General features: G+C 42.5%; 1 protein-coding gene across 1 annotated transcript in view; it reads left to right on the top strand.

The window, feature by feature from the left end:
* Positions 1 to 7,340: 7,340 nt before the first annotated feature.
* LOC133961144 (contactin-associated protein-like 4) overlaps positions 7,341 to 21,698 on the top strand; it is a 66,969-nt gene continuing 52,611 nt past the window's right edge. Inside the window, exons 1-2 of the mRNA XM_062396145.1 lie at positions 7,341 to 7,860; positions 19,405 to 19,515. Coding sequence (XP_062252129.1) covers positions 7,767 to 7,860; positions 19,405 to 19,515 — 205 coding nt within the window. The 5' untranslated portion in view covers positions 7,341 to 7,766. The remainder of the gene's footprint in view (positions 7,861 to 19,404; positions 19,516 to 21,698) is intronic.

Genomic DNA, 21,698 nt, shown 5'->3' with positions numbered 1-21,698 from the left:
AGATGAGTTTGTGAGTCTCCCTCATGAGTGTTTGTGATGATGTTATTCAGACAGGACGATGTCCGGCGTGCGGAGTCGTACCGACACACTGTGAATCTCCACAAAGCTCCTGTCACTCAGCCGCAGGAGGCTCGCTGCCCGATTCCAAACTCTGAGTTTCCCTTTAAAGTAATTAATCCAAAATGAATCATTCATAAATCCTTAATAGATGCAGGGGAGGTGAAGAGCGGGAGCAGCCAGTGTCTCCCTGGCCGATGAAAAATGGACTTTAGAAAAAAAAGCTTTGTTTGTGAAGCGACCCAAGGATGAGCCGAGGGAAACATGAAAACTGATATCACTTCTCAGACTGTTGTTCTCTCTTCCCTTGTCTGACCTTGCCGGGTAAATCCAGTCTCATAAGTAACACCTTGGGGCTGTGTTTGTTTTCATTACAAGGGTGACTGAGCCGACGTGAAGCCGCTCTCCAGCCGACACTGACAGAACCTTCACAGGCTGGAATATTTTACAAGTGGCCCAGTGCCGACGTACACTGAGATTACTGAACATCAACAAAAACAACACAACAATAATACGTGATTTCCCACAGGTTGGAAACTAAACTGGCAGATTCACCTCTCCGGTCAACTGGAGGAGGAATCTGATCTGGGAGCTCGGGTCCCGTGTTCAACTCAATGACTGAATACAAAGATGGCCGACGCGTCTCCACCGCCTCTCATTGTAAATGAAGCCTGAACATCTCGGATATAGGAGCTGCCACTTTGCCACCGAAGGAGGGTACACCCCTATCTCTATTGCCTCAAATAACTAATTAAAACCAAATTAATTGGGAAAATACCTGAAATGACATTTGTACATTTTAATTAGCCCCATGTCTTTACGTTTTTTACTTATTGTGCAGTTTCACCCAGATTTTAAAACCACTTTAGGATTGTAAAACGTCTGTAGTCTGAGCCTGGCTTGGGCCTCAGTGTTGGAACTGGTCACCAGCTGTTTATCTTCTCCTTTCCACCCGGTGTCTGCTGGGATCGGCCTCCTGACTCCCAGTGACCCCCGAGCAGGAACTTGAATGAATAATGCCAGTAAGGCTGGTTGAGGTTCTTCAGGGAGATCAGGGCGATGGAGACGGGAGCATTTCTTCTTGTTTTTGAACCAAATGACCTGAGAGAGGCCGAGAGAATCCAGCAGCATGTTGCGAATAAAATAAAAGTTAGAAGATGAGTGTGGTGATAACTTGACTGATTATATTTGGTTTGCAGAATGAATGGGAGCGTGTGGGAAACATGGCGACCGTGGCTTGGAGAGTGAAACAGCTGCAAAGCAATAAAATGATCCATTTTGTTGAGCAGCAAATTAAAGCATCGTATTAGGATTAGTGGGTTGATAGGCCGCACAGTCCAGTAAACCTCAAATCACTCCCTTAACAACTGGAGCAGCCGAACCGTTTACTAGTGGAATATGAGCCGAATGGAAAGATTAAAAAATGCAGATTATTTGATGCTATCTTGACATTTGGATAATTCCATTTCTACAGTCGAGCTGTGACCACACATGCTTATTAGCAGCAGAGTCACGTGTACCAGGGAGCAGTCCAGCACTACCACACACTTTCTCTGTTTGAGCCCGAGCAGGTCCCAACACAGTGACCAGTACAAATCGCAGTGTGAAATGTCATCATCTCATTTCGGCTGAGCTCAACCGTTAAGGACGCTGAGGTGACACAACTTTTTTCCCGACAATATTCAGTCAGAGAATGAACTGACACGCCAGCGCTGAGAACTCCTGCGTTAAATGTTCTGTGCTCCGATGTTCAGCCATGAATAATCCATTCTGCCAAGTTCCATATCGGGAAATGCTCCGATATTCACCGGGTGTAAAGACCTGTGTGAAATGTAAATGAGGCAGCTGAAGCCATTCACTCTCTCAAAATGGAGATAAGAGCCATAATTGAAGTTGATGGGAACTGGGCAAGGAACTGTGTGTGTCAGCGATACACTGAGACCCAAACCCACACGATTGTGCCCTCCCCCCCAACCCACACGTCTATCACTCTTTATAATGGGTCAGAAAGTTTCCTCGAGCACCTCCTATATCTTTCACCATATGTATTACTGCTCGAGCTCAGTCCGTCTCAGACACGACAGCTGCTCAACTTTTCAGTTCTAACAAGTCCCCGACTCCACTTTTAAACATGATGGTCGACGTGGTGGCCGTATATATTTGCTATAAAGATATATAGATATATAGATATTTAAATAAAGATATATTTGAATACATAAAGAATAGTTTTCATTATTGAAGTCGGTGTGTAACTTTGTAATCAATCTATCAACAACAACTGGAGTGAAACAGTTGTTGTATTGCATCAGTTTTCCTGTTTTAAACATTTATTCATGAATTTTTAAATGATGAATTTAATGTCGAGCTGCTGAACATGGGACGTCAACAAAGAACCATCTACTACAAACATGAATATTGCAGCTGTGTGGACAAAACAAAATGCTGCTGTGTGTAAAGAAGTTGTTTGTGTAAACTTTCCAGAGCAGTTTTATGTGTTTGAGTTTCCACTTGTTGTGCTGCAGCTAAGTGACAAAAACAATCAGTTCAAGTATTGATTAGAATAAGGTGAAACACAGAGTCACAGCATATTTAACTTTCATATTTTCCCACTCTGTGTTCTCCTCTATACTTGTGACATTTTCATATTTTTTTATGATTTCATTGCTTGTTTGCCTGCTCTGGTGTTTTTCTTTCCTTTGGGAGCACCGTGTAACTTTGTGATCAGAAGTGATTCATGAATAAAGTTTTATTTGTTATTTATTACAAAGTTCAAATTAAAGCTTGCTCTTGAATGTCTCTCCAGGTGTCTCTGAGGCCGGCCTTGTTGCTTCCTTCAAAGTCTGTTACTGAAAACTAATTATTAAGGATTTTCTGCAACTAAGAGCTTAAACAATGCCAGAAAATTCAGACTTTCACACATTTTTCCAATTTTTTCAATGTAAATTAAATGCATTTTGTATATTGTGCCTTTCTACATTAGCTAATGTCCTCGCACCACACACAAACATACATTTCCATAATAAACTGGGCAGTTTAATGGGGCAGCTGTGGGTCGGGAGTGGTAGAGAGAGTTGTCCACTAACCTTGAGATACGTGGTTCGATCCCTGGCTCCTCCAGTTTGCATGACAAAGTTTCCTTGAGCAAGACACTGAACCTCAAATGGTATAGTTAATTTAAGTTATTTTTCTAACCTGCTACACAATGTTAGCAGCTTCCTCTCTTCTTCTTTACATTTTCTCCTGGGTCTCATTACGAAGCCGTTCTCTTCACTTCTTGTAAAATCTGCTGAACAGACATCTGAACAAATGAGTAGATGTAGACAGACGGATGTGACATGAACCCAGCATTAGCCTCCTGGCTGTCTCTGCACCTTCAGATCAAACTGCAGCTTCCTCACGTCTCCAGGACTAAGCTCTGCTCTGCTCTCGTTCAATATGAGAAGGGAATCAAGTGGAGCCACACAGACAGAAGATGATTTAAACTCCACCACAGTTTACTTTTGAGTTTCCATTTTACCACATTCGAAAGGAAACTCATGCAGGACATATTCAATATGACAAATCCTGGTAGGTAGCAATAGGACGGCTATAACAGCAATAAAACAGGTTTGAGTCCAAAGTAGAACCGGCGATAGTTTCATGGCTATAATTCAAAAGACAGCCTGTCGATGCATTTTCACAATGTGGGAGAAATGACTTTCCTCACACCTCCACTGCAGAACAGTTCCTAGTCTGATTGTTAGGCCATTTCACCACAGCTCTCAGATCTGGCCACAAATAATCAGGAGGACAAATAGCTTCAATCCAATTTTCAATTTTATTTTTTCACAGGAGGAGAGGATGGTGACGTTCCCCTTCTACAACAGGAAGCTTCTCTCTGTGTGTGTTCTATACAGACGGGGAAAGAACATGGATTTGAATCTCCAGGCTTTTTCCTATAAAGTTTTAAAAGTCGTCTTATATAAAACATAATCATGTCCAGGTTTCCCTTATTATTATCTGGGCTGCAGTGCGAAGCTCTATGTGGTGGTTGATGATATGTTAATGCTAAAAGGAAGATAATTACAACAATAAGGAACGTTTCTGAGTTGCTTCCCTCCTTGCTCTACTATTGAATGTACATAATGAGTCAAATAATTATTTAGGAGCTATTAAATTCAGTTAGTATTCATACTTTTTTAATATATGGCATATGTCTCCTGTGGATGTGCACAACTTTCTCCTTTTCTGGATATTAGACAGCAGATATTGCCATTACACTCTACTGACTCCTGCTATCAGTGTGTGAGTTTGTGTGTGTTGTGTGTGTGTGTGTGTTGTGTAATCCCCTGCCACTCCGACTCTCAGTCCCACCTGCATGATATTACCTGCTTCCTCTCGTGTGTCACTCCGGAGTCATTGTTCCTCTCCGTCCCTCTGTATGAACATGTGCCTCCTCTCATTCCGGCTGCCAGCTTTCATTCCTCAGCCTGGATGCTTTGTTGGATATGATCATGCGGCGGCTTCATCAGTGTTGGCAGTTCACTGTATCAGTGGGGAAATGAACCGGGTGCCGTGCGGCTCCTTGTGGCTCGGCGCTGAGGTCTTGTAAATGTTCATTTCAGGTTCAGGTACAGTGGAGCAGGGAAAAGGAGCCGTGTACAGTGAAACCTCAGCTTCATACGCCTCCTGGCAGCAGGTTGATTATGCAGCGTGTGAATAAAATGTAAATGTATTTATTTGGCCCTCATTAAACAAACAGTCAGTTTAAATGTTTTCTGTCAAAGATCAACTTTAACACATTTCCCCAGATATCTGTATAAATATTGGGATTACAGAGACAAAGCTAATGAGTTTATTGATTGGTAATTTATTGCCCATGTGTAAAGTCATAATGGCGTCATGAAAAATCATATTGTTGGAACGATGTCATCATGATATCACGATGAGGTCAGATAGTTTAACGCAGTAATGCTTTAACTTCTGCAACCGATAAGTTTAGAGGCAAAGGGCCTTTTCACACCTGAAAGTTCAGAGCATGGTCAAATCCAAGGTTCACGTCTATGTCACATTGTTAACATCTGATCCAGTTAGTTTTATTTTCATATTGCATTTGTGTCTATGAATTATTGACATTTGAGGTCTGACGTCAGTGAGTTCTTTTTGTATAAATTAGTATTTCTGTTTATATGGATAAAATAAATGAACCAATCGCTTTTTTCACTTTCTTGTCACTGTCAAAATAAAGTCCTCGTCATTCAACCATCAGAGGAACAGACTCCTCTGAGCTGCTTTCCACTTCTGTTTCTTCATCTTTTGTTTGATGCTGTCTCAACTACTTCTTCACATTGGTTTCACAATGCACATGATCTTCACCACGGTTCAGTTTGACCTGGAACCTGTTGTTCCCGGCTGTTTGTCTGAGGCACCTCTCACACCTGTTGTATTTTGGTTTCTGGCTTGAGAAGTGAACCGTGTGGAATCGATCGTTCACTCCCACACACCACATCCGATTCCTCACATGAAGCTGAAGGTGAATCTCTTTTGTGCGGTGCCCTCCACTGAGGAGACCTTCATCAAAGAGCAGCCGGGGCAGCAGCCGGCGACACACAACCTTGATACCGAACAGGGTGCGGCTGAGAGCCAGATCAAAGGTGGCGTGGGTTCACACCAGCGAGGCTAAGCTACTGCTGATCCCACTCACGACCTTCACAGGCGACCACAGAAGCTCCGCGGCTGCTTCCTCCTCGTTGGAAGGTCAGTGTTTTATCTGGCGTTTGTGTTTCGGGGAGGTTATTTGTGGATGACTGACATTTGTGGGGCGTTTGTCTAACGTGTAAAATGTCTTTGTGCAGACCTACGATACATTACGGTCTGGTTGATTGACTGATGGACATCCGATGAAAATACAGTGAGTGGAAAACGATCAAATATTTATGTCGTTAGGGTCAAACCCTCCTCATCGGCATTTCACCCCCGTCCTGAGCATCCAAATGACTGATGAGTCGTGTCAGAGGGGAACAGTCATTAAACTCTGACTGAATATTCAGATGCTGTGTTGTGCACTTTAAAGGTGACAGTTTCCTCAGCTGGGGAAAGGTGGGTTTATTTGGCCGAGGTGCAGCGGTGAGGTCGCTGGGTCAAATCCCGCAAGAGCTCGGTGTGTCCTTCACTTTCTCTCCTGCAGGACATCACTCTGAGTTTGTCTGGAAATGAGTTGATGAGTAATAATATTCAAAAGAAGCATTTCAGCTGACAAGCCTCTACTTGGGAGGTCAAGATTTTGAACATTGAACAAATGTATGAAATAATGAATGTGTTTTTAACTTTAATATTAATTGAGGATTGAATCGACACAACACTTTTGTTGATTTGATTCAGGTTAAGCATTTATTAACTGCCGTTAATAAATGTTGGGTTTTGTTAATTAAAAAAATATTGCAAGCACTGCGTAATAAGAAAAACACCCTAGTTATATATGAATGTACTTATATGATACAGGGTTGGAAAGCTAGGACACTTCTACGTGTCCTTATTATTAAAACTGCCTCTGTAGCAGTGATCTAAAGGTCCGGCCAAGTAAACATGTGAACTGCCCATTGTTAATAAGGAAGGATATATTCACATTTATCTATTAAAGGGGAAAGGTCCCATGGACATGTGACATCAAAACTTAAGAGTTAACAGAAACATTTACGGACTCTTTTTCGATGAGGAACAAGTAAACACAATTCAATTCAATCTGTTGTTGCCCAGCGTCAAATCACAACATGTATTTTCTCAAGGCTCTTCACACAGTGAGAAACGTAACAATGAGCAAACACAATGAGAAGAAGATGGGAACTGTATCTGATCCTTTGCTGGTGTGCACATGAAATAGCTGTTCCATTTCCTGTCATAGAATCGTGTTACTTGTGAGGATTGATTGGTTGGTTGATGGATTACTTGATGAACTGAGGAGGGTTCACGTGGTCCGGGGCAGATTGGACACAAAGACTGATCGACATATTGCTAATAGACAGAAAATTACTAAAAAGACATCAAATAAAGCTGAGGAGACACTAAAGAGACAAAGTGACTTCCATTGTTTCAGTCTTGGTAGCTATGGCTTCTATAGGACACTTTTCACAAAGCTCAGAATCTGTCCATCAGTTTATCTCTGTGTCTCTGTCCCTGGACGAGTGGACCGAGATGTGAGAGTTACTTTCAGAAGACTGAGACCTGTTGTCAGCGCTGTGGTGGGGGGACCAGACGTGGGACCGGAGGTGGGACCAGACGTGGGTCCGGAGGTGGGACCAGAGGTGGGACCAGACGTGGGTCCGGAGGTGGGACCAGAGGTGGGACTCTGCGCGTTCTGTGCATCCCAGTGACGCAGGACTCGGACCTGCGACACAAACTCTCACTGAAACCCTCCTTCCTCCCTTTACCCCCCAATCTCTCCTTCTCTTCCTCCCATCACTTCCCAGAGGGCTGGCGGTGTGGCAGCATCCTCCTCTTCCTCGTCCTCCTTCTCCTCCTCCTCACCCTCCTCATCCACTGGGTACCGGCCCCAGCACCACACCGTGCCAGCGGGGCGACTGACTGACTGACTGCGGCGCGTCCGGAGCGGAGCTGGAGGAGAGCAGAGGGAAGGCGCGAGCAGGAGAAGAGGAGCAGAGAAGAGGAGGAGGACGGGACTGTCTCTCCTCCAACAGGCGGGATTTTACTCCGCGGTGTCCCGTCGCTTCAACATGCCTGTGGGGAGTAAAGGAGTCGCTGGGATTACTGCGTTTATCGGCTCCTTGCTGCTGCTGCTGCTCGGCTCCTGTGGGACAGGTGCGCAAGGTGAGCGGCTCCGTGCGCGTCCTGGAGAGAGACGGACCCCCCCCCCCCTTTAATATCACTCTGCTGAATACTAACGAATAGAAAATCATTGTAATCAATCCGCAGTTTTTGATAAAAAGATGGGAAATACAAAAAGGTAATAATTTCACTGCTGGAATAGATTCAAAACAAGGTAGAAATATGTTTTATAAGTGGACCAATAATAATAGACAATAGATGATAATCCATAGTCTCAAATATGTAATAAAAACCCAAATATATTACCTACAAATCTACAACTTTGGTAATTTTAGAATAAAAAAACAAATATAAGATAATAGTGATGAACTGAAATCTTCATAAAACCTTAAGCTTTAATAATTGTTTTGTAATGTGTTGTCTATATTTGTTGTGTATATTTATTGTCTTGATGTTTGCGACTTGTTTCTCCAGTTTTGGGGAAATGGTGCCGCAGCTCATTCAGTTGATTCTGTGCATCTGGTGAATTAACCAGTGGGCTGCATGGGGCGGCACTGACCCGACCACCATGAGGTCTGGTTACTGAAAGGGGAGCAGGCGTCCTCTTGGGGGGATTTACAGCTGTCAAGTTATTTCAGAGATAGCGATCCCACAAGTTGCTCGTTCCCATTCTGGCTTTTCCAGCATTTGATGTTTCCTCAAGAGAGAGAGAGAGAGAGAGAGAGAGAGAGAGAGAGAGAGAGAGAGAGAGAGAGAGAGAGAGAGAGAGAGAGAGAGACTGTGGTCTATCTGTGGGCAAAGCCGCACAGGAGGATGCTGCAGCTCCTTCCTCAGCTCCAGGATTATCCTCAGAAAACGTCTTAACAAAGTGACTTCCTGTGCCGGAGGATGGAGGATGATTTGGGGAGAAATCACAAAAACCCTTATTTGATTGCTGCACAAGAGCAAATTGATAATTTACCCTGCAACAAGTGGGATAGATCAATAGATGGATGTCCCTGTATCCTCCAGGGAGGCTTCAACAAACAGTTCCAGTAGCTGCACATTTGTAGTGGCTCAGTGAAATGAGTCCTTCTCCCCCCCCCCCACTGTAATTACTGCACTCCCACGGACTGACGTTGTAAATAAGAGTCTATCACGTGAGATCCCTGTGGACACATCGACAAAAAGAAACAAACAGAAATCAGTACGAACCCTAATGGATCCGATGCTTTCACACACACATTGTTAATCTGCTATAAGAGAAAGTTGTGAAATCAATGACTGAACGGATGAACGCATGGTGGTGGATGTTGCTGCTGGTGGTGGATAGAGAATAATGGATGGATGCATTGTGGAAGTTGTTGGTTCCCAGTTGTGTTGATTGTTTGTAAACACAACATTTGCATGACAAAATGGGACGTATTTTATAATTTTGGACTCAAACTGGCCGATACTAAGATTAAGTCGTTGGTGCAACGCCTAGGTGGGTGGAGCCCAACACAAAACCTTTACTGTGTTTCCCATAGTGTGTTTTGCTCTGCAGCCTACTGTGGATACTGTGGATACTGTGTATATTGTGTATCAGTCTTTAATCCCCTAACTGGTCCTGTATTATACCAAACGCCCGACCAGACCAAATTCATCACTAGGTGTCACACCTGAGGTAGAAGATTCTCCTGAATGGAGCATAATGATAGAGAGGGAGAGAGAGAGAGCGAGAGAGAGAGAGAGAGAGAGAGTACCGATAAATGAGAGAGTAGGGGCTCCAGTCCACTTGATGGCGCTAATACAGTTCTAAGCTGGTTTCGCAATCACCAATAAACATGAGAAGAAGAAGCGACACACTTTAAAATTCCTCACATTCAGCTGCTTCCTATTCTCTCGAGAAAAACACAATAAACTTTTGTAGACACAACGTGGACACTGCTCTGAAACGATCTTGTGTCAGCAGTGACTTGTGCGCGGCTTCTATAAATCACATCATATCGTTTATCGCTAACACAATCAGCCGAGAAGCCATCGGCACGAGCTACTGATGAAGGGACGCCTTTTAATTTGCCAGAACCAGTTGGCTGGTTTCAGATCCGGCACTGGACCCGACTTGGCCCAACTGGAAATCGACCCGTAGAGTGTAGAATGGAAAAGGCTTCAGTTCAGTGACCAACTGACACGTCGTTCATCAAGGGTTGCACATGGAGGGCAGGAGTCCTCTCACGGTAACACAAATGGGCGGTTGAACATATGGAAGCAGACGTGTGATAATCCCTCTCTTGTTGAAACCGACAACCCAACGTGCACCTCATCCAGTAACTGGTCCTAGAGGCGAGGGAACATGTGCAGAGTTTGAGCTTCCTTCTCATTAGGCTCTTTTTTCATTCATCACACGGCAGTTTTTTAAATTACGTTTTAAATATATACAAATAAGTGCAAAAACAGCTTCCAGAGAGGAGTGACTACAAATGTGCATTGTGTGTGTTATCTCCATAATTAACTGGGTTTGCAAAGGGACTGTGTGTGTGTGTGTGTGTGTGTGTGTGTCCGGACCTAAACATTAAACAACTGTGTGTCCTGATATGTGTTTGTAAGAATTGGTTCACAGAACGTGGTCTTAGTGAAGTCTGTGAGGATTCTCAATGTTTCAGCTGAGCTCGGACCCGAAGGTGACAAATTTAAATATCTCAGACACACGTCAGAACCACGACACACACACTGCCATTTCAGTGTTGTTTTTTCAGTGTAGTTGAGCCATCGTGAACATGAACGATGGCAAAAGTTGTAGATGTTCTCAAGAGTGGCAGCCGTCCTTCCTTTAAATGGTAAATGTCTGTATTTATATGGCACTTTCCTGGCACTCAAAGAGCTTTGCTGTACAGTTATTGCCATTCAAACACAGTCTTGGGGTGAATCGATGTGTCACCCCAAGACTGATGTGGGAGCCATTTCTCTATCACAAATCTCACACATCTCACTCACCGCCTGCAGGGGGAACTTGGGGTGCAGGGTCTTGCCCAAGGACACTCATAAGCTGGGTAGACTGGGATCAAACCGCTGACCTTCTGGTTATTGGACGAACAGCTCGACCCCCTGAGCCACAGCCGCCGCTTTTAGACAATGTGAATACAAAAGGAAACAAGAATAAACCTGAGCTCGACAGGTGTGGAGGGAAAAAGCTATAGACATAGGACCGGTGATGAAGATGTCCACTTGGAAGGACGAGGAGATTCGAGAGCTTTTGCTGATGAGGGCCAGTGTCCATGTGCTGTACACAAACAGCGCCTCCTGCTGTCCTACCCAGGTGCCACACCTCATCTGGATGTTCTGGACATTTTCCTGTTACCGTGAACGCGTCTGACCGAAGAATCGAACGCTTTAATCATTATTTGTGACGGACACATTTTCCTGAGCCAATGTTCCGAGCATTTTCCAAAGTCCATGTCTGAAAACAGCTGAATGGACAGTTTGAGGTGAGAAAGTGCTAACAGTGCTAACAAGACTTTATACATTAAGGACATAATAAGTAGTCGGCGCCGTCTAAAAACACACTGAACGTTCAAGTTTCAATGTCAGGGTTTGTTTGTTGTTGTGTTACAACAACATTAAAGTGTTGCTGCCTCTGGGTATGAGGTCAGGTTAACTTAAGTCCTTTTCAGGAATCTGACCAAACGACTTCATTCTGCCTCCTGCTCGTTCCTCCCTCTCCGACTTCGGAGCCTGTGGGCTGGTTTGAAGTGTTTGATTATTTAACCAGCTCAGACTGACGTGGGGGGGCCGGGGTCTTTATGGCTCCATTATTTTCTCCCGAGTGCTGGAAATTCATCTCTTCCAGTCCAGTGGCAGACAGAAAATATTTGGTAAAAACTATATATTCAGGGAGAGGAGTTGATTTGAATTTACGTCCGGCTCCCTGGTTCATATGCGAGCAGCCTTGTCTCATCAGAATTTATTACTTTTCTATGAGCTGGTGGTTTGCACTGAGAGTACATAAACCTCTGAATAAAATCAATTTAGTGTGAATGTGAGAGGCAATACTTCCCCCCCCCCCCCCCCTCGCAAGCCGTGCTGTCCTTTATGCTTCACAAGACGATGGAGCCTATGAGAACCAGCAGGTGGAAAAGAGCAAAGCAGTCGAGGATAAATCAGCCACACTTTTCTCTTTTCAGTGTCATTTATGAAAAGGCGTCGAGTGGAAGTGGAGTCATGAAGAGGTTGCGATTAAGTCAAGGTTACACAAAGGTGGCGCCGGCTGCTTGTGTGCGCCTGGAGCTGCCAGTCTCGACTCTAGATTTATTAATCCAGGGGCGAGTAGTTAAGCGATAAAAGTGACAGAGAACTGCAGTCCATCCATCTGCCTTTGTGACCTGTGGGATTTTCTTGTTTGCCCAAGGCCAATTCCCCCGTGAATGTCTGTCTCCCTAAAAACAGACCCATTCATCAACTGGCCCTGTCATTGTATCAGCGGACTTGTTATCGGTCCAGGAATCGGCCACGTTGTCCTGAGGACACCGTTCACTGTCCCTCTCTGATGCAGCAGGAAAGTGGAAAACTGTGGACGTCAGCTACTAACGCAGCGTCGATTAATGTGCAATGATGACTTTATACTTTGTAAATAATATGCCTGTGACCTGTCAGTGCCTCATTCTGTACAGCACATGTTTCTAGTTCAATTAGAAGAAAGAGTACGAGAGTAGTTCATAAGAGGTGATGACCTTGAGGACCTGAAATGGACTTGAGGTGAGTGTGTGACCTCTCAAAGACCAATGTCAAAAATGAACTTCCATCCATCCACTGTCTTATACTGTTCCGGATTCGGGTCCTGGAGGTACCCGGGAAAGTGATCCTGACGTCCCCATCCCTGGCCACGCTTCCAGCTTCCTGCTGGGATGATGGAACGTGAGTTGAACAGGCGGGTCGGGGAATTGTAACAGAAGAGAACAAATTCAAAGCTTTCAACCATGGCCACAAGCTCTGGATAGTTAGGAAAGAACGAAGTAGCAAATACAACGGGAGGCTTGGAGTAGAAGCCCTGTTTCCTTATGTTGAAAAGGGACAATTGAGGTGTTTCTGGCATCTAGTAAGGACGTCTGCTTCCTCTGGAGGTTTACCAGGCACGCCAAAAATGAACTTATAATATTTGATACACTATATTTGTGTGATAGTCTGGGAAAAGAGAAAGAAAAAAGAAGGGGAAACAGTCCAGTAGGTAGAGGAGCCACAGAGCTGGTGAGTTTACTGCGGTGCTCTGTGTGGACACTCACTCTGGTTGTCCACCATCTTTAAGTCAAGCGGCGTCCCTCCCAGCTCCTTCTCTCCTCTCATTTCACCCATCGCTGGGTTTTCTTTTGTGTGTGTCTGCGATTCTGTGAATGTGTCTGTGCAGTTTTTTTGTTCTCGTCTTCGGGGCATTTGCAAGTACAAACACCAACCTTGCCGGGGACTAGTTGCCCTTATGAGGACCAGAGCCTAATGGCATTGAGGCAAAACGTCATTCCTGAGGTCCTGGTGAGGATCAGATCTGGTGCTGAGGCTCGGTGAAGGTTAGAGTTAGACATGAAAACAAGGTAGTGTCCTAATACAAATACATTCACAGCAACACAAGTTTCAACAATAAATATTCTCAGATTAAAGTGTAAAAACAAGTTCTGTAAAGTGCACTAGACATTATTGTTTGTTTTAATGTTATATGCTCATTCATAAATGATTAAACTATTGAATTAAAGCACGTCTTTAGGCTACCGCTCGCATTTGGCATTTAAATGTCTATATGCCGTAAGGTGAGAGGTGAGAACTTCACTGAAAACAACCAATAAATTCCACTCTGGCATTTTACAGCCTGCGCGTACAACTGATTATTGATGATTGATAATCACAAGTCCTCATTGAGCCACACAAATCAAACAGCCAGTCTAAATATCACTCAATGAGTCTTGTGCACCGTTAAGTCCTCCACAATGAGCTGTAAATCCAAACTTCACCTCCCCTCACTCTCCATGTAGAATAGAACCAGTCCACTAAGCCTCTCTGGGCTCGCTGCCCAGTTTACAAACCCTGAGGGGGGAGCTCCGTGGTCAGAGATGATCACAAACAGTAGAAAGGTGGAGCACACCTCACTGACCATAGAAGTGATCTGAGAAGCCCCCGCTGAAGGGTCCGCCATGAGGATTTTCAAATCTTACTACATGGTTTGCCACGAAACCTGGTGGAAAGACGCATTATTGGTCGGGAAAACCCAGTGAATTTGGGTGTGGATCTGGATCAGGGAGATTTGTGAATGTTTTAAGAGGACTTATATCTAATTGTCTGTGTATTTTGGTGCAGATTCAAAAATAATATAAGGAATATAAAGGATTTAAATTGTTAAATCAGTCCAGTCACATATAGCATTGCACTTACCAAGTTAAAGGTACCTTATGGATATTCTGAGCACAAGTAGTGGATCGTACTCATTTTGTCTTTTTAGTTTTGTCCCATTCACGCTTCGCACATTTTGCACAATACACTATTGTGTCTTTAGTTTGTTTTGAAATGGAGCCTAAAGAAGCAGACATGAAAATCCAACTGGATGACCAATGTTGACTCATTTAGTTGAGGATCGAAAACCCATTAAAGAAGAATTTTTGGTGTTTTTGTTACAGCACAAGTCAAGATGCTAATTTCCTTTGGTTATACTGCACCAGTCAGAAGTCATGAAGTGAAGTTAGCTTTGTGTTGCAGTCTGAAACGAGTTGGCAGCTCACAAACTCTTCACACAAAGTAGCTAAACTACTTTCTGCTCTAAATATCACAACTTTGTCCTCTGCTTGAGAAACTCTTGAGCCTCCCCCACGATTGATAACAGTTTCTACTTGAGCTCTCGTGAAGGTTAGATGCTTCAGGGTCTAGTTTGATGATGAGTGGAAATCTTAAAACAAAATCTTAAACAACAACTATCACTAAACTTTATAAAAATGACCCCTGGATCTTTTTAATTTAATTCAAAGTTCCCAATTTTTTTCCTCAGGAAGGTTTTACACAAGTTCCGTTTTAGACCAGTTACGTGATTGTACCAGATCAGAAGGTGATGACTGTAAAAGGAACTGAATGTTCTTTTTTTTTTTTACAAGAGGCATTTATCAGAGTGGGCTATTATCTAGTATACGAGTGGAGAGACCTCGGGGAAGTGAGTGGTTTTCTCTCTGTAGGACTCACTGTCCTTCAACCACCTCAGCAGAAAACATCAACAAACAACAAACCGGCCTCTAACATGTATTCAGACATTCATATTTGTAGTGAAGGGTAGTTCACCTGTATCTGAAAGGTGAGTCGGTATCGTGGCTTCCACCTCCGCCCTGAAGACAGAGGAAGAGTCGGAGCAACTTGGTGAAGATGTGAGTGAAAACCACAGATGAGCGTGACAGGAACATTTCCATGTCACGTAACTTCTTTGGAGTTAAGTAGTTGTTTAATGGAAATGTGTCATTTTTAAATATATAGTTGTATTTATAGATCATGCAAAGCACATTAGTGTAATAACAGTAATGATCTAAATAATTCACAGTTTACTACCTGCATCAATGAAGTTATGTTTTCTCCTCTGTCCTTTTGTTTGTTTATTTGTTTGTCAGCAGAATTTCACAAAAACGACCCAATTAATTTCCTTGAAAGTTGGTTGAAGGATGAAACATGGGCCAAAATATAAGCTGTACAATTTCTAAAAGAATAATTAATGGATCATGATGAAAAAAAAATTGAGTGTTTGCAATTAGTTATTCGATTGTTGTTTGTTTGTGTGTTTTCTCCGTATGTCAGCAGGATTACTGGAAAACTACTGAACCAAAGTGAAAGCCATTTAGTGGAGGGGTAGGAAATGAACCACAAAAGAAAACAGTTTAAAGTTTGGAGCAGATCTGGATAATTGCCAAGATCTTTTTTTTCACTTTCTTGAACATGTTGAAATTGGGTTTCATCCTCAGCTGAAGATTGGGCTTTCTGAGCACCAGTCTACTTCTAGTCGCCGCGGACAGGATTTTTAACCGTTAAAGAAAAGGAGCCAGACATCAGGAACATCTGATTGCAAAGTGAAATTATGCACTTGAAAAGTTTCATGCTGCAGCTTTGATGCTACTCAGCCACAAAATCAGCAAGATGAGGTCGACAAAATGTCAAAACTTAGACGTAGGAAAACACAGCTTGTTTTTTTCCATTTCCTCCATGCAGTCAAACTTCAGTTTCTCTCTTTTAGGATTCTTATCGTAATTGCGTCATTCTTGAAATTGTGCTTTTGTACCTTAATTTAGAGTTTTGCATAAACTCCATCGTCCTGAACAAAGCTTTTGTCATTTTCACTTCTCCTCCACCCTGAGCCAGCGCTAGAAAATGATCGAGGCAAAAACAAAAGAAGGAAGAACATTCTATTTCATACACAGTGGGACTTAATATCCTCCCACTGAGTGTCTGCAAAGAAAAGAGTCTTTCAATGTCTTGTCCCTATTTTCAATTGCTAATAGGAACCTTTAACGATGTGCTCATCACACTCCACATGTCTCCTCATGGCTCCATTAGCAGAAGGGATGTGACCTGCAGCAATTGTCACCCATCTGCATAAGAGCAACATATAACAACGTGGAAGATTCTTCTGTTCATCACTAATGTTTGTTGTCTTCTCATTATTGTATTGTTGCTTGTTTGATTAGGCTCTCAGTGTGGGGGCTGACATCACATCAGGTGTTAAACCTTGTACGATTCAGATAAACGCTGCACTTGCTGCTTTGTTGTTGTGTTTTTCTTTTTTATTATTAATTTTGCCGATCAGGTGCATTAAGGTAAGATACTGCAGTTATCTCAGAGGGAACTAAAAGCCTTGTATTCACGGAGAAAGCGTAGTTGATTATGTTGCAGAAAACGGTTTATGTACCAGGGTGCTCTAAATGTAGAGTCATTTTCTAGCAGGAGGTCTCAGATGCTGAGAGTCAGCAGAATCACTGGCCTGCCTTCACATCTGTGAGTCACCAACACACAGAAGAGAGGCTGGAACCGAGGAAGGAGCATTTCTCTCATTGTTAAAAGACGAGACGAGCAGCAGAGAGTCTCCGTTAAGTGGTCCAACTGTCGGGTTCCAGTCTGAAGCCAAAGCAGGAACACCATTCTCACCAGTCACTGTCGAACCGCCCTCACATGAAGACTCACAAAATCCAGATTATAATGGGGATTTAACTAAATACTTGTAGGTGACAACTTACAAAATTCATTTAAATATGAAGTATTTTGGAAACTGGCCATCAAGAGTTAAATATCTGGTATTTTAATTTGAATGTAATAGATTTTTCATATGTATTTTTGTTCATTTCCATTATATTACACAAACTGGACCAGTTGTGACGATAGCTTTTATAAAAATATATCTCAAAAGCATAGAGGCAAAGAAATGGAATAAGAAAGACAATTTATAAGTATTTAACATAAAATCTGCCCTGAATATATGATGAGAATTATGAATTGTGAAAATATAATATCTCTGGGTTTACTTTGCCTATTCCCACAACGTCTTCAATCCAAGTACATATTGTTCTTGTAGCCTTTTGACTCATCTGATCCCATCTCACTTATTCTATATTCCACCAGCTGGTGTCTGAAGTGCTCCCACGTCTCACAGGTTCACAAGTCAAGATCTTAAGGTTTTAAATGGTTTTCTCTCGTGTGAAAATATTGAATTACCAGCGAGAATTAATTATACAAGGATCTACACATAGCTCTGGGTACAGCGCTGAGAGCCGGTGCTTGTATTACATCCTATAACAATATAGTTCACCCATCCAGAAATGTTAGATTTAAAAAGAGCGAAGCCAGAAAGGAGTCAGATGAGGTTCCGGCGGCTGTGGGCTGCATCAGTGCCACTTGGTGTTTAGTTCCCTTCTGCTGCAGATTTCATGAGCTGTCAAAGATTTACCAAAGGATTTGTGGATTCCTTGTAGCTTTGTTTAAGAACTGCCTCGTAGATCCGTGTCTCTCCCCGGACAGAGACTCGCAGCACAACAACCTTTAACCTTTAACCTTCCCTTTCCTCTTGGGTTTCTGTGATTGTGCTTTACCTTTTTTGACACAGTCACATTCTATATGTCACGACTAAGAAATCTCAACCTCACCTGCTCAAATACCTGCTTCTTCTATTGAGCTTTATCTGCCGAGGTCACGTTCATTTGTTATCCTCTCTAAACTAATCCAACTCCATTTTGCACTGGCTCTGTGTCTCCTGCACGGCTGGAGGGAGATGAAGAAACAGCAACATTATGAATGCCATTAGCATCAACTTACTTCTTTACAGGTTGCTTTAAGTGCACTGCTAACAGTTCAGGTGTGATACATTCCTGTATTTTATGCTCTGAGATCTTTTAATGGTTTTAAAATTAATCTACTTTCAGCCGCTGCAAAAACAAAGACATAAAAGCTAAAGTATAAAGAATGGATTGAACATTGTCGATCTGCTCCCAACATTGGTTTAATGGTGACGCAATAAGATACACAGCTGTAATGTTACTTTAAAAAAGTACTTTTGAAATTGATTAAATAAGTTTGAAGATGCAGTATAAGTACCTGAGTTGTACACAAAGTCTGGGGTGTCTGCGGAGAGAAGAGACTTGGTTAGCCCTGGGTGGATATGACAGCCTATTCAATACTGTGACAGACTGCGCTTTATAGTCTCAGGTAATGAAAATCCCTCTGTGCCGGGAACGAAGTACCATAATGTTGACAAAGTAATCTCAGCTGAAGCCTTGTCAGAGCCGAAGACAGAAGCGGAGGGGGGGGGGGATCTGAACTGGCTCCACTGGAACAAACAACATCCATTATGAAAGAGGGTTTATTCTACACTAACAGAGTTCTGAAACATTTGCAATGAGGTAATAATAATGATTTATTTCAATGGACTGCAGTTATTTACAGTGGTTCAATCCTGTCAACCATTTAAAGCACTTCATACTAAGTTCAGTTTATGAAATATAAGTAATCAACAAGTTATAAAAACATTAAATTACAATTACTACCTATTACTACTTTTATAAAGCAAAACCACAAACCCAACCATGGTGATTTTGTGGCTATACCAAATCTAACCTGTATCATCAAGAGTCATATTATTAGATTAGACTGGATATGGTAAAGTGGTTTAGAGGATTTGTCGATACTAGTAGAAGATATATCACAGAATGCAAATTGAAACTTTCACATGTTTGTGATAGTTTTACTTAATGTCAGGTATATAGAGTAAAGAGTTACTGAAAAATTGGAAAAAAGTCAGTTTTACCTTTGAAATCTCATTACACATTGCAGCAGTGACACATTTGAACAGATCCTCGCCTTTCACAATTTGCTTATTCAGATTTAGACATTTCTCGTCCTTGACATTCATCAGCAGCACAGTGTCTAAGGAATGAAAAGGTCTCTACTGACGTGTCTGATTCCTTTTTCTTCTTCTGGAGCAAAGTCATCTGCTCCTGTCGCCTGCTTCAACTCAAGTTTATCATTTTATTTGGAGGAAATCAAATCTGTATGGTTGGTTGGTTATCAACATTGCAGCAGTATAAGGTAAGATTCTTAACCTTGATCCTTTTCTCCTCTGTGACTGGTCCACAGAAGCATGTGACAGCCCACTGGTGTCCAGTTTGCCTCCATCGTCCTTCAGAAGCTCCTCCCAGTTGTCCAGCAGCCATGGACCAGTGTTTGCTAAAGTCAACAGGAGAGAAGGTGAGAAGCGATCATTGTCTTTTGTCCGTTGTCCAACTTAAATATTTCACTTCTTGCCGTGCCGACACATTTCAAGAAAGATTCATTCCTACGCTGTCGTGAATAATCAGCGCTCTGCTCGTTTGCTTGACTCAGCAGTTTGCACACTGGGACGCCCGAGTGTTTTAACTTTATGATTTGCCTGAATTTATTACCTGGGATTCATTGCCCAGACTCTAATCAAACATTAGTCATAAAGTCCTTTCACAACATCTCTTCTTGGCCTGAGGTGCAGGCGGAGGCAGTGATGCAATCCAGTCACGCTTGATGAGTCCAGGTTTTCAAAGGGCTCAGTGGACTTTGAATGAGTTTCTTTATTTGTTTGGCTGACCACAAGGCAGAATACCCACCAGATAGTTAACTGGATAAACACTTTCTTATTTTACAGGGATGAGACACATCAATGTCTTCAGGCTCTTAGAGTTTTATTATGCCGTTTATTACTTAGCTGCATTTTGTTTACAGATTTTTTATCCGTCATATTCTTGATATCTGTTGAAAACCTTGAGGTACTTTCTTCAAATCTGATAGAAACTTTCATTTAGACTCAAAGATGAACTGATAGGATTTTAGTGGTCAGAGGTCAAGGTCGCTGAGACATCATAAAGCAAATGTTTAAACTTGTGAACGCAACATCTCGCTCACACAACTCTCAAATGGAAGTTCCCCAGCACAGGGGCTGTATTCGTGATCAGTATCAGTTTGTCATCCAGGTCATGGTAGTGATGATATTAAATTCCTTGGTTTGAGAGGTGACACACAAGCAGGTCCAGTTGCCTAAATCCACTTCCGAACACCCCTCTAAACAAAACACAACCGGTGTGACTTTCTGTGGAGTGTTGTAGGTCCAGAAACCATTTGGCTAATCTCTATTAACAGCTCTCTGCTTATACATGTAGATAAATTAAAAAGCGTATCAATCAATGTATTCCACCTGTGGGTAACCAAAGCCTGCTCAAATTTGATTGGTCAAACTAGAGACTCTGGTCCACACCTTCTCTTTACTCTGACTCCTTCCTCCTGTTCTTCGGGCTGCAGCGGTGCAGTTTCTTCTCATGGTGCATGAAAGACTCTTTGGCTCTCTAAAGGAAACCGAGCACAAAACATGAAAGACGAACCTCAGCTGACTTCACACAGCCGGAGAGATTCCTCTGAGGGAGACATTGCTGAAGACAAAACAAAAGAAAGGTGGGAGGACCGATTCACAGGACGGCAGCTTCGGCCAACTCTGTATTATATATAGAAATGCACTGGAATTATAATTGACTACTATATCAAAAAGACTCCACAGGGCCCCCTCTCCTCAGTTGTGGTATAAATCTTTGTTGTGATTCACTAACCACAAAAGCTATTCAGGAGGGAGCTCCCTGCTGGATGCTGAGGCAGGGCTTTATGAGGGGCTATCGCCGCGTGCTTTGGGAGGTTTGCAGATTTCTCCATTTTACAGATCTCAGTTGCTGACTGTGGAGCCGGAGTGGAGAATCATCAGGGAGTCTGGGATTTCTCTCTCTCTTTTACTCCCACTGTTAGAACAAATTGACCAACGGAAGCAAATTGAAGATAAGCCAGCGCTGCGTCGTTGTTTTTTTTAATAATTGAGTTTGATTGTGAGTTTCTTTCTCCTCTTAACACTTTCCAACACATTGTAGAGAATTAATATGATAGTGGAAATTGTTGTCCTCATTTCTTGGCTCTGGAATTGCCGCTGATATGAAGCCAATCACCAACTGGGCCAGTTTCTGCCAAACACAGTATAGTCTCAACGTATAACATGTTTTATGAAGTTAGTTAATTCAGTCAATAGATATTTATCATATATTATATACATATGTTTTTATAAAGATGGACAAAGTGCCACTACTTCCTTCCACTGTACATTATGTAAATAAATATTAAATATCTCAAGTACCAGTCTATCTTAGGCTTTTAATGTTAATTTGAGGTAGTAATCGTAGTGTGAAGTCTCAGCATGAGGTCATACACATGCTTGGCCAATAACAAGTTAGACTCAGCTGTCAATCACGACGTTTCACATGTTTATAGCCTTGAACAACTAATTTAAACCAGACTCCCCAGAAAAAAATAGCCCTTCATAAGATATAAGAACCACCTAAATGTCCCATTCATTAACATGGAGGAGGTAA

The sequence above is a fragment of the Platichthys flesus genome, chromosome 9, assembly GCF_949316205.1.
Source record: "Platichthys flesus chromosome 9, fPlaFle2.1, whole genome shotgun sequence".
Lineage (NCBI taxonomy): Eukaryota > Metazoa > Chordata > Actinopteri > Pleuronectiformes > Pleuronectidae > Platichthys > Platichthys flesus.
This window is presented reverse-complemented; position numbering and strand designations above follow the sequence as displayed.